At 48.5% G+C, this 12,984-nt stretch overlaps 1 protein-coding gene across 2 annotated transcripts in view; it reads right to left on the bottom strand.

The window, feature by feature from the left end:
* Positions 1–12,984, bottom strand: part of CACNA1C (calcium voltage-gated channel subunit alpha1 C) — a 1,657,037-nt gene that overhangs the window by 581,666 nt on the left and 1,062,387 nt on the right. For both annotated transcript variants that reach the window (XM_086952879.1, XM_086952878.1), the window contains exon 22: positions 11,939–12,045. In XM_086952879.1, coding sequence (XP_086809005.1) covers positions 11,939–12,045 — 107 coding nt within the window. The remainder of the gene's footprint in view (positions 1–11,938; positions 12,046–12,984) is intronic.

Raw genomic sequence — 12,984 nt, 5'->3', positions numbered from 1 at the left:
GATCGCAGCCCCCATAACTGACCTGTTAAAGAAGTCCATAAAAACCGAAGAGGCCTTACGACACCCACATCCCTCCTTGCTGGACGCCTTCCACCACTTAAAAAACATCTTACTGTCTAGTCCCGTACTCATCAGCCCAGACTATTCACAGCCCTTTATTCTCCAGACTGACGCCTCAGAACAGGGTCTAGGGGCTGTCCTGTCACAGAAGGACCACAACGGAGACGAGCGGCCCATCCTCTTTTTAAGCCGAAAACTATTTCCCCGGGAGAGAAACTACGCCGTAGTTGAAAAGGAGGCCCTAGCCATCAAATGGGCGGTGGAAAGCCTCCGCTACTACCTCGAAGGCCGAGAATTCATTCTGTACACCGACCATGCCCCGCTGGAATGGATGGCCCGTAACAAGGGACACAACGAAAGAGTTCTTCGTTGGTTCCTTTCCCTGCAGCCCTTCAGGTTCAGGACTCTCCACAGGAAAGGCGCTGATAAAGCAAACGCTGACTATCTTTCTCGATACCCTTGCCAGCTTACCCGATCAAGAAGGACAGCTAGGGGAAGGGGATGTGATGGAACCACGGCGCCTTCAGCACTGATACCGCCTCGCCCATCCCGGTCACAACAACAGTTCCCTGTTACCCGGACAACCATCACAACCAGGACTCCACCCCTTTCTCTTTTCCTACAGGAGCCAGTCCCGACGCGGAACACACAGGAAGTGCATCCCCGCGACCCCGGAAGTTCCTCCCCCTATCTGGAGGCGGACCACAGAAAAGCAGGAAGAGCCGACAACACCGCGTTCAAGCAGGAAGACTCGTGGCAGGAGACGGCGTGCGAAGAACCCCCGGAGAAGAAAGACGAACCCGAACCAGGAGATGAGGTCTGGACGGAGGACTGGTGGAGTCCAGAGGAGGACGCTGGAGAGCGGCCGCAACTCAAGGACGGAGTTGCGGCGGGCCAAGTGAGTACCAGTTCCGCGTGTGTGTAAATAGAAAGCTGTAAATACGACCCTTGTAAAGTAGCGTCTCCCCCTCACGTTTCACCGCGCACTGTGAATAGAGTATATAGTTGTGTGAGAGTGGCACGATCACGAGTGTATATAAACCCTCCCACACGTCCCGGCACAGAATCACCCTCCGCCTTGTCCGTACTGTCTCTTCCCCTCTCTTACCTTCCCCTCCCTCTCCTCACGTTCGCTCTAACCCCAACACACCCGGTGAAGGAAACAGTCTCATCCCCTGGGTCAGACCGACAGAACTAACGGCCACTATTCTCTCTCTCCTTTCCCCACCTCCGAGGAACTACCGTCCGGGAGCTGAACCGACTGCTGCCTCACGGACCAGTCACGACTCCAGTCAAGACCAACATCCATCCCTGGACTTTCCCCACAGGAAGACTCACCGCCTCGGAGCCGGAACCCACGATCCTATAGAACCCTCTTCTCCCTTGTACCCTACCCTTGGAACACTGTACTTTAATAAACACCGGCTACGAGATAGCCCACTACATACGGCCTCCGCGCTTGTTATTCCGGTCCGCTCCCACCCCACGCTTACAGCAACCCATTAGGAATTGCTATTTCACAAATAAAAGATTCATACATTAGAAATAGCGATTCCCTAATTACGATTTGCAGAAAATCGCAATTAGGAAAGCGGCATTCCTAATGTTAGTACATCTGGCTGGAGCAAAGCTCTGGAACAAGCTCCTCAAAGGCCTGATACTAGATAATAACTTATATGTGAATATTAAGGCAACACTTTCTTGAGGTTCAAAGAAGACTATATAGAACTGCTGGTGCTGGACCTCAGGTTGTCTGTGTGAATTTCCTTTCGGTTAATTGAACTTTTACTATACTTTTTATCTGTTTATTTTATATATGCTCATTATTTTTGCTATGCATGTTTTTTTGACTGTACCATATTGTTTTATGTTTTTCTTATTTTTTACTGTGCCTTTAAAGCTGGGCCTTAGCGTTATTTGTACATTACAAATAATAATCAGTCTGTTTGGGGTACTTCCAAAGCAACTTTCTTCAAAATGATCACATTTTGAGTATTTTTCACTCCACTTTGAGTTTTGAGTTTCACTCTTACACACTACAGGTTACTAGTGTAACTATGTAAGCTTTCTGTTCTGAACAACTTTCTCCAGACTTTTTATCTTTTATAAAGGACTGTAATCTTCTGCAGTGCCCTATTCTCGGGATGACATCGAAGTTCCGTTTGTTACCTATCTCCTGACTGTCTCTCTGCCCTGCTGAGCCCAAAGAAGAACAGTAACACACACATTCATATTTAATAGCAAGCATAGCTAGCAAACTGTTGTCACTTTAGAGTGGATTAAAAGCCTAGAGTAGGAACACATGAGAAAAAACTTGGCACAAAGCTTCACATTGGCTGGAGCTATAGAAGGTATTTATATAAAGCAAAGATTCGAAAGTGACATGGGGCCTGATTCACAAAGGTAACCTTACTCCTCCCCATGGGGAGCAGGGTCAAGACTAAGTTGAATATGGCTGGGTTTAAACTGGAATGGCATGGGGAGCAAAAAACGATGGATTTAAACCCAGGTCTCTGCACTGGGTTGCATGTTTGATATTTTTTAGCATTCTGTTCCCAATTGGGACGGGTATGCCCAGTCGTGGGCCCTGTGCTCTCCAGGCCACTGGAGTCAAGCTAGCCTAGCTGATGAGGGGTGATACCCTGAAACCAGTCTCAGGATGCTTGTTTCTGGACCAGGAAGCACCTGGCAGTTCAGGTGGACTGTTAGCCATGGGGAGCAGGGTCAAGACTGATTTCCATATGGCTGAGTTTAAACTGTAATGGCATAGGGAGCAAACAAACAATTGATTTAGGCCCAGATCACTCTGTCCATCAATTGTTCTTTTCGCCCTTAAAAAATCTGGTGCGTGCTGAGCAGCGACCTCACATATCACAATCTAAGCACAGCTCGGCATGTAACTGTTTCCATCAGGCTGAGATGCTACTCTCCGAGATGGGACAGGGTAAGAGAGAACTCTCTGTCCTGCCTTTCCCGCTCAGACATCTGTTTCTCTTAGTTTGGTCCGGTTGATTACTTTCTGGTCTTGTGGGTTTCTGTGGCGAATGCCCATCTTCACAAGTTCTCTGAAGGCGCATAGTGGCCCCACAACCCCATGGTGTGGGAGGTAAAGACCTGCTTAGGCAGATCCTCAAAGTGCAGCTTCGGCCCAGCACCTTGGTAGAGTTGGAGAACCGGGCATGCACCAACCCTGTAAAATATTCATGCTCGGCGCCTGTAATGACAGCTTCATTAGTGATAATACGAGCCCGGGCTCCGTTAACCCATAGTGCACAGCCAATTATTTAATGTAAAGGTGTTAGTTTGACCTTCCATGTGTTGCACTTTACTCACTTTTAGACTGTAACATTGTTTTGTTGTGTCTATGTATGAAATCAGATCCTATTCTTACGCGACTCTGCTAGTGGTGTAATCCCAACCACCTAAATACAGCACATGTTAGTTTAAATCTTAGTGTGAACGTAGAGCTTGTAATTGGTTGGAGGGGCTGGTGTAGGGGTTAGATTTTGTATGGTTCATTCCTGCCTGTCCTGTTGAGTTGAAAGAATTGCTGCTCCAGATGGGGCTCATCACAGGAGGGTGGACGTTGTTTCCAGTTACTGCATACGCCGCTGACATTAATGTTGCACACACAGCGTAGCAGAGTGTTCCATAGCTGTTCTCCTTTGCTAGTTGGCCTTAATTCTGGAGATACCTGTATTTCTCTCTGTGCTTACAGGGTTGGTTGCATGAGATTTGTCGAGTTTAATTGGTTTGTCTGTACATTTGTGCAGTGAACTCAGGTTTAGGGGCTATGTGAGTCCAGATTTGCTGCTTGATTACAACTTAAGTAACCAACAGAATGTGCCAGTTTTAGGCACTTTGGTTGGACGCAAGCTGCTGCTTTCAGTGAACCTGCAGGTGAGATTCCAGCTCCACGGAGTCAGCACTATTACATACGGTGGAGACCCTGAAGACCGCTATGGACCAAGGCAAAAAGGCTGTTCTGGTTCTGCTCGATCTATCGGCGGCCTTTGATACGGTCTCACACCCCGTATTAATTGGCCGCCTAGCAGAATCAGGAATAGCAGGAGTTGCTCTTGAATGGCTGAAAAATGTTCTCAGTCATAGGAAGCAAGTCACGATACTAGGGAACTACTGCTCAGAGGAGAAAGCATTAAAAACAGGGATACCACAGGGCTCCAGTTTGAGCCCAGTACTGTTTAATCTTTATATGACCCCCTTGATGGAGCTTATTACATCTTTCCACATCAGCACTATATCTTATGCTGATGATACTCCGCTCATCCTCGTATTGGACAGTAACACAACAAAGGCAGAGAAAAATCTGAAAGATTGTCTTACCGCCACATTTGACTGGATGAGAAAACACCATCTCAAATGCAACTCGGGCAAGACTGAAATCCTACCATTTGGACAACAAAACCTTTTCTCCCCCAAATTATGGTGGCCTCAAGATGCAGAAGTCCCCCCAAACACCATTACTACGGCCCGCAACCTTGGGATCAGGTTTGATGAGGCTTTGTCATTCAGACAACAAGCAGGTACTGTGGCAGGGTCCTGCTTTAGTATAATCAAAGGCCTCAGAAGGTTCTTTGACCTTCTCCCTCTGACAGCCAGAAAGACGGTAGCGGTGGCTCTTATCACCTCTCGTCTGGACTACTGCAACAGTCTATATGCAGGCTCCAGTAAAGCAGTACTGCATAGACTGCAGATGGTCCAGAACGCCACCGCCCGCCTTGTGCTGAGATGGCCCAGGAAGTCGTCTGCATCAGCAGCACTTAAGATCTTGCAATGGCTGCCCATCCACAAGAGGGTTTTGTTTAAAATCCTAGTAATCACCTTCAGGGCCTACCACCAGCTGGGTCCCACCTACCTGTCAAAAAGGTTTGGAAGATATGTGCCCTCTCGCTCACTCAGATCCTCCAACCTGAACCTACTGGTGACTCCCAAGTTTAGACTAGCTACGAAAGGAGGAAAATCCCTGGGAGTTCTAGGTGCCAGAGCCTGGAATAAACTCCCACTCCAATTGCGTCAGATCCCGTCCGAGAACCTCTTTCGGAAGGCTTTAAAAACTTGGATTTTCAAACTCGCAGACACAGCCTGTTTAGCCCTAGTTTAAACCCTACCCCCAGAGACACTAGACTCTATCCTTCTGAGACCTCACTAGCTCCCTGGGCTAACACCTCTTAGACACGAGTGGTCAGCGCCAAGATGCTCCATGGAGTGTAAGTCGCGCTTTATAAAAATAAAATTACATTACATTACATTAAGCTGCTGATGGACTGGCTTGTGTGGGTGATGTCTCCAGCGAGATGTTTTAAATCGCTAATTTCGGCAAATGTAAACATTATCTCAGCAGCAGCTGCCCGAGTTGGTAGCGGTATAGAATCGAATCGAGATTGCTTTGTTTGACATAATCAGATGAGTGGGTATGAAATGGCGTGCATCTTCCTGTCAACAGATGTCCTCTCTAGACAGCGTTTCTTATAGGAGTGTGCACAGCCTCGGAAGGGTTGAAAAACCGGGGAAACAAATGTTATTTCCATACCAGTTTTCCCCAGGTCAGAATCTTAACCTGTGTTTGTAAAGTAGATAATGTGTGCTTTTGAAGAGCAAAAATGTCATCAATGTCTTTTGTTTTGGACTATGAGCACCCAAACACTTTCCCAGTAATATTGTTTTACAAAAGCCATGACAAAAACATTAAAAAAAGACTTCCAGACAATGCATACCTGTTGGCTTTGCCAATTCCTGTTTTCATTTTCCTTGCTCTTGCTTAAGGGAATGGCGTCATCCTGCATCACTTCTGTGAGACCCCAGTATTCAAAAGGGTCTCGCCAAATTGAGCGCTGGTTAGATGTTGGATTTGTTGTACTAGTTTTTTTTTTTAAGATGGTCCTGTGCCAGGCTGGCATAATACCAGACTTAACACATTCTTCTTATGTGCTGTTAACTTTAGGGCCACCTTAGAAGCTTTAAGATTTTAGCTACAAGTGCTGATTCTTGTGGAAATTTTCCGTTTCTGTGTTTCTGCACTAACAATTTTGTGGGTACATGCTTTTATTATTTTATTACAAAGGATTTATTTTAAGAAGCGCTGCGGTGCAGTCACATGTATTAAGAGCATGTTTTAGCGAGCACCGTATGCAGCTGGCACTTATTCATGTAAGTATGGAGATAGTATGCCGAAATATTCACATTTTTTAAACCTTTGCCTCTGATTTGCCTCGCGCACACTTTAAAATTGTTTGAGCTTCTCGTATGGCATTACAACATTATTTAGTCCGTGTTATGGCACTACATAAAGGAGTTAGGGATGGTTGATTGTGCTGACCTGACCTCGGCCAGGCAGCATGTTCCCCGGCAGCTCCGCCTGATCAGACTCGCCTCCTCCAAGCTGCAGCAGCAAGCAGAGTTCGAGCCTCGCGCTCGGCTCTGCAGACAGTTTCAGGTCGTAATCTCACATTCTCGCGCTCCTGGCATCTGCGCTGTGAGTTAGTGTATACTGGTTGTGTTCTTGTGTTTTTGTGTACTTTGCCTTTTTCCTCACAGGTTCGCCCGCATTTCTTTAAAGCGCCGTAGCGCCTTGCCGGAAAGCAAGCCCCGCCCCCCTCCATACTTCCGCCCGCTTCTTCCCTGAGCCCGCCCACCTCCCCTTTATCACGGCGACCGCTGCGGGGGAGCGCATGTGCTGACCTGACCTGGGCCAGGCAGCACGTTCCCCGGCAGCTTCGCCTGATCAGACTCGCCTCCATTAAAGCCGCAGCAGCAGAGTTCGAGCCTCACGCTCAACTCTGCAGACAGTTTCAGGTTGTAATCTCACACTCTCATGCTCCTGGCATCTGCGCTATGAGTTAGTGTGTACTGGTTGTGTTCTTGTGTACTTTGTCTTTTTCCTCACAGGTTCGCCTGAATTTCTTTAAAGAGCCATATCGCCTTGCCGGACAGCAAGTCCCGCCACTCTCCATACTTCCGCCCGCTTCTTCCCTGAGTCCGCCCACCTCCCCTTTATCACAGCGACTCCTGCGAGGGAGCGCATGTGCTGACCTGACCTTGGCCAGGCAGCACATTCCCAGGAAGCTCCGCCTGATCAGACTCGCCTCCATTAAAGCCGCGCTCAACTCTGCAGACAGTTTCAGGTTGTAATCTCACACTCTCGCGCTCCTGGCATCTGGGCTGTGAGTTAGTGTATACTGGTTGTGTTCTTGTGTTTTTGTGTACTTTGCCTTTATCCTCACAGGTTCGACCGCATTTCTTTAAAGCGCCGTAGCCCCTTGCTGGGCAGCAAGCCTGGCTCTCTCCATACTCCCACCTGCTTCTTCCCTGAGCCCGCCCGTCTCCCCTTTATCACAGCGACCGTGAAGTCGCGCCTAAGGCAACCCGCCTGCGCCTGTCCGCTCCTGGACCACGCCCAGTGGCAGGACCCCTGGTCCCCCCAACTCCTGCCACTACACGGCCGCCACCCTCCTCGCTCTCAAACCCAGTCGCAAAGAGCCATGCATACCAGCTGCACCTCACTACACCAAAGGAACTTTCTCATGCGCTCACTGCCACTCCACCTTCTCCGTTACCACCGGTACCACAGACACAAACTCCACTCCTCAGGCTGTCACCCCACCCCCCCCCGAAAACCCCATCCACTGCATCCTCCTCAATGTCAGATCCCTCCACAGGCACGCCATTGAGATATGGGACCTACTCAACACGCTAACACCCGATTTGGTCTTTCTCACCGAAACCTGGACTAACGCACGCTCCGGACCGGGCATCGCAACAGCAATACCGGACGGCTACAAACTCAAGAGATTGGACCGCTCGAACCCCCCTGGAGGCGGCAATGCCATCACTCACAAAGCCTCCCTCAAACTCTCCACACCTAACACCAACGTCTCTATTCCCAACGTGGAACACCTTCATTTCCAAATCCACACCAACCCCAGGACCACGTTCCGAGGCACACTCATCTACAGACCTCCGGGGCCACGCGTGCAGCCCACTGCCGCCATCACTGAACTGGCCACTGCCCACGCCATCGCCTCAACGGACTACATTCTGCTAGGAGATCTTAATTTTCACCTCAAGAACACCCAGGACCCCGACTCCATCATGCTTCTGGGGAACCTCTCCATCCTGAGACTCAAACAACTTGTAGACGCCCCCAACCAGAAGGCTGGGCACACTCTGGACCCCATCTTCGCCGCCAGGTCCAACATCCAGGTCACCTACACCTCGGAGCTCCTTTGGACGGACCACCGCTGCATCCATTTCACTTTTACGTCCAGCGCCACTCCCAAACTAGCCCCTCGCCCCCACGACGCAACTGGAACAAGATCAACGTGGACCTTCTCAACTCCACCCTCCTTCAAGACCCCCCGCAGTCGCCACCGACACAGAACACGCCGTCATGGACCTCCACAGCTGGATTATCAGATGCGCAGACAAACTTGCCCCCCTAGGGCACGCCACCACCAGACGCCCCCCTAAAGCAGCTTGGTTCACTACCGAGCTCCTTGAGGCCAGACTCACCTGCAGACGATTCGAGAAGGTCTGGAGAAACCAGAAGACCCATTCATCACTCTACGACCACAGAAGCACCATGAGAGTCTACCACCAACTGATAAAGGACACCAAAAGAACTTTCATTAACGAAAAGATAAACGCCAACGCGCCAGCTGCCTTGAGCTTTTCAACATCATTAAACGTCTCACCAAACCCCCCCGCGAAGAAACGGACATAACACCCTCCCTAGACCTTTGCAACAAGCCGAGCACGTTCTTCCACAAGAAGATCATGGCCCTCTACCACAATTTCACCGAACCAACGAATGCCCTCTCCCTCACTGCCACTACCTCCACCATCCCCACTTGGTCCGCCACCTCCGTCGACCTCATCACCGCCACCATGAAGACTCACTCCGGGGCCCCCATGGACCCCTTCCCTCCTCACATCTTGCACAGAGCCTCCGATGCCATCGCTCCAGAACTAACCCGCACCATCAACTCCTCCCGGCCCGCTGGAATGGAAACGCGCAGAAGTAAAACCCTTCCTGAAAAAGCCTTGAGCCGATCCAACGGATTTAAAGAACTACCGACCCATCTCCCTCCTGCCCTTCGCCGCCAAAGTTTCAGAAAGAATCATCAACTCCCAGGTGACCACGTTCATCGAAGAAAATTGCATCCTGGACCCGTCCCAATCTGGCTTCCGGAGCAACCACAGCACCCAGACGGCCCTGATCGCTGCCACTGACGACATCCGCATGCTACTAGATCAGGGACACACCGCAGCCCTCATCCTCCTGGACCTTTCCGTAGCTTTCGACACTGTTTCACACTAACCACCAGACTCCACACAGCCGGGATCCAGGGAAACGTCCTCAAATGGATCCGCTCCTTCCTCTCCGGAAGAACTCAGAAAATCAAATTCCTACCCCCCCCCCCCCCAATCTCTCCGAACCGACAGACATCATCTGCGGAGTTCCCCAGGGTTCCTCGCTGAGCCCCACCCTCTTCAACATCTACATGGCACCCCTCGCCAACATCGTCAGGAAACGCAGACTTAACATCATATCCTACGCCGACGACACTCAACTCATCCTCTCCCTCATCAGGAACTCAGAAGACACCAGACTCAGTTTCCTGGAGGGAATGAAGGATGTCGCATCGTGGATGAAGGACAGCTGCTTCAAACTCAACTCTGACAAAACCGAAGTCCTCATCTTCGGCACCCGCCCCTCTGCCTGGAGCAACGCATGGTGGCCATCAGCCCTCGGTCCGTCCCCCACCCCTACGGACCACGCAAGAAACCTTGGCATAATCCTGGACTCCTCCCTCTCCATGAATCGCCAAATCAACGCTGTCTCCTCCACCAGTTTCAATTGCCTCCGGATCCTGCGTAAGACTTTCAAATGGATCCCCCCTCAACTGCAGAAAGACGGTCACCCACGCCCTCATCGCTAGCAGGCTCGACTACGGAAATGCCCTCTACGCAGGAATCAACAAATTCCTGCTATGCAGACTCCAAACCATCCAGAACGCTGCCACAAGGCTCATCCTAGGAACACCACGCCACGAGCACATGACCCCGCACCTGCGCAGACTCCACGGGGTCTCCGTCAAGAAGAGAGTCACTTACAAACTACTCACACACGCCTACAAATCACTCAACAACATCGGGCCCAAGTACCTCAACGACAGATTGAGTTTCCACTCACCAGTGAGGAACCTCCGCTCGGCCGACTCCGCCCTAGCAGAAGTCCCCCGCATCCGCCGTAGCAGATCCGGAGGCAGGGCCTTCTCCTACACCGCGGCAACCGCCTGGAATTCTCTCCCGTTGGAAATACGACGTACACCAACGTTGCCGGCATTCAGGAGCACACTCAAGACTTGGCTTTTCAACTGACCTGAGCTGCCCTACCCCCCTCTCATCCCCCCACCCCCCACCCCTCAGCGCCTTGAGACCCTCACAGGTGAGTAGTGCGCTTTACCAACCCCTGATTGATTGATTGAGTTGCCTTTATAGCACTTTTTGTATACTTGCATACTTTTCTTGGTGCAAAACACACTGGTACCAGCGTGCTGTACAGAAGATGAATGCATTCTTTAAGGTGTAGCCTTTTTGCTGTTTCTTACACACACTCATCCCGCTCTATTGTCAAGCACAAAAGCTATTGACTCTTTCTTTCACACCCAGTGTGTAATAATTGTATGGATCTTCCATCCCTGGCGGCACAGTACCACCCAGGAACATGTGCTGCATGACTTAACACTTATAAGGTTCAAAAGGCGAGACCTATTGGCTATGCAATAGCTTGTTGTTGGTTGGAACAGGTGTCCTATAAATACATGGCAACTTTACGAAGTTGATCAGTCAGAAAATACATTTGTATTGTTCTTAACCAAATGGTGGCCTGTCCAATAAACACACATGATAGTCTTGCCACTATAAGGGGTACAGGCTATTGAGAATGTTATTATTTTTACAGGGTTGTTTGCAGTGCTTAATTTGAGCAGGTGGTTGCCTTTGAGGTGCACCAGCACTCATGTTTGGGGACCAGTACCTATTTTTCCTCATCAAATAATGACTGAGAGCAAGAGTGGAAAAATAAACACAGAGGAAACAAAAAAGAAGAGAAAGATGGAAAAAGTGTCCCAAAGGGAGAAAGCAGTAAGATAAAGTGGCAGGGAGTGTCCAATCGCGGATTAAAGAGGTGGGAGGTTGATTCAGTACTGTGTAGGTTCGGTATTCAGAGTGTCAACATTTAGTAGGACTGGCAGTGGGCTTCTGAGAAGAGCCTTGGGCACCGGCACGTAATCTTTCACAAATTAAGTACTGGTTTTCTGCACTGCCTTAAATTGGCAGATACTCATGGGTACCTGCCTGCACTTCTTGAATTTGAAAGGGAGAGTACCTGCACTTTTTTTACCAGGGGTGCAACACTTTTAATAGGAAAGTATCTGCACTTTTCAGGAGCAAACATGTACTCTGGAATAGTGAGTGCCTACACTTTTATATTTCCATCTCAAGCACTGGTTGTCTGGAGCAGAGGCTTATGCAAGGAACATTTTCCAAGTTACCAGATAAAAAATTGCATGAAGAACAGGTAGGGCTAGATAAAAGAGAGTTGTGATTGATGTTTCAATTTTTTTTTATGTATGTAAAATGCAATATGAAAGCAAAAAATCTGAATGATAGTGAATTAATGGATGAATGAAATTTATAAATAATTATGAAGGTCTGAAAGGACTTGGAAGTAGAGAGCTGAAGTACCAGTTTCACTAGTGTCTCACAAATGTAAACGGCCAGTTTCACACATGTAAATCTCTGGTTCACCTCATGCCCTCAATAAAGACAGCCCAAGATACAATTGTCGACTTACTGTATACCAAAGGAGATGAGGGAAACGCCGACCACCAGCAGGTCCAGGATGTTAAAGTAATTTCTGCAGAAGGAACCCTTGTGGAGAAAAGCCCCATACGCTGTCATCTATATTAGGCACACAGAAAACAAATGAAAGATTATGTGTTATTGGTGGCCCAAAAGCAACCCAGTCCTGCAGGTTAGCCTTTAGGGACCCATTCCAAGTACATACTGGCAGAAACTACCATAACATCTTTGGAAGTACACAAAGTCATCCCTACTTGCCAGAGTTGGCTTGTCTTCAAGGCAACATTCACTCTTACCAGCTCTACTGAAGCTTTGAAATATCAGACTCAGTTTGATGGGATGTGGACGCACATGGGAATTATTAACGAAGGAATAATGGGCCACACGTACTCAGAATTTTAACAGTCACAAACACTCTGATTTGGTGTTTGCGACCAGTAAATACAAATCTGGAGTGCAGTTTCCATTTTAGGAGTCGCTAAACTTTTACTGCCTCCTAAAATGGGATTTTCACCACATACTGAATTGGTATTTAGAAGATGTATGTTTTAGGAATTCCTTCCAAATACTGATGATATGTATCAATGTTTTGTGACCTAAATCTGATTAGATTAGTTAGGGTGCTAATGCATTACCCAAACGGAAGGGCTCCATTTGGGACCCCAACCCCTTTATGAATTAAAAAAAATGTTTACGTGATAGTCTGCTGATTCAAACAGGCCTCCATCTTTGTGAGGGCCTCCTATAGTAGTAGTGAGTTGCAATTTGCGACCTACCTCATTAATATTCATGAGGTAGGCTGATTAAGACCCACTACAATTGCAATTTTTCAAACTGACATGGGTCGGTTCTTAAAATTCTTCACTAGTCACAAAAATACTGGTCACAATTTACAACAATTTGTTTGAATATCTGGGCCATATATCCCTGGAGGTTGTAAAGAATGTCTTTGACTTATCCATTTTCTATTTACTTTTAATTTCCCTTATAATTTCATGTACCAAGCACCACCATCTTGTAGTTGTAAATAAAAAAATA

This window comes from Lissotriton vulgaris, chromosome 1_2 (genome assembly GCF_964263255.1).
Source record: "Lissotriton vulgaris chromosome 1_2, aLisVul1.2, whole genome shotgun sequence".
NCBI classification, from domain to species: domain Eukaryota; kingdom Metazoa; phylum Chordata; class Amphibia; order Caudata; family Salamandridae; genus Lissotriton; species Lissotriton vulgaris.
This window is presented reverse-complemented; position numbering and strand designations above follow the sequence as displayed.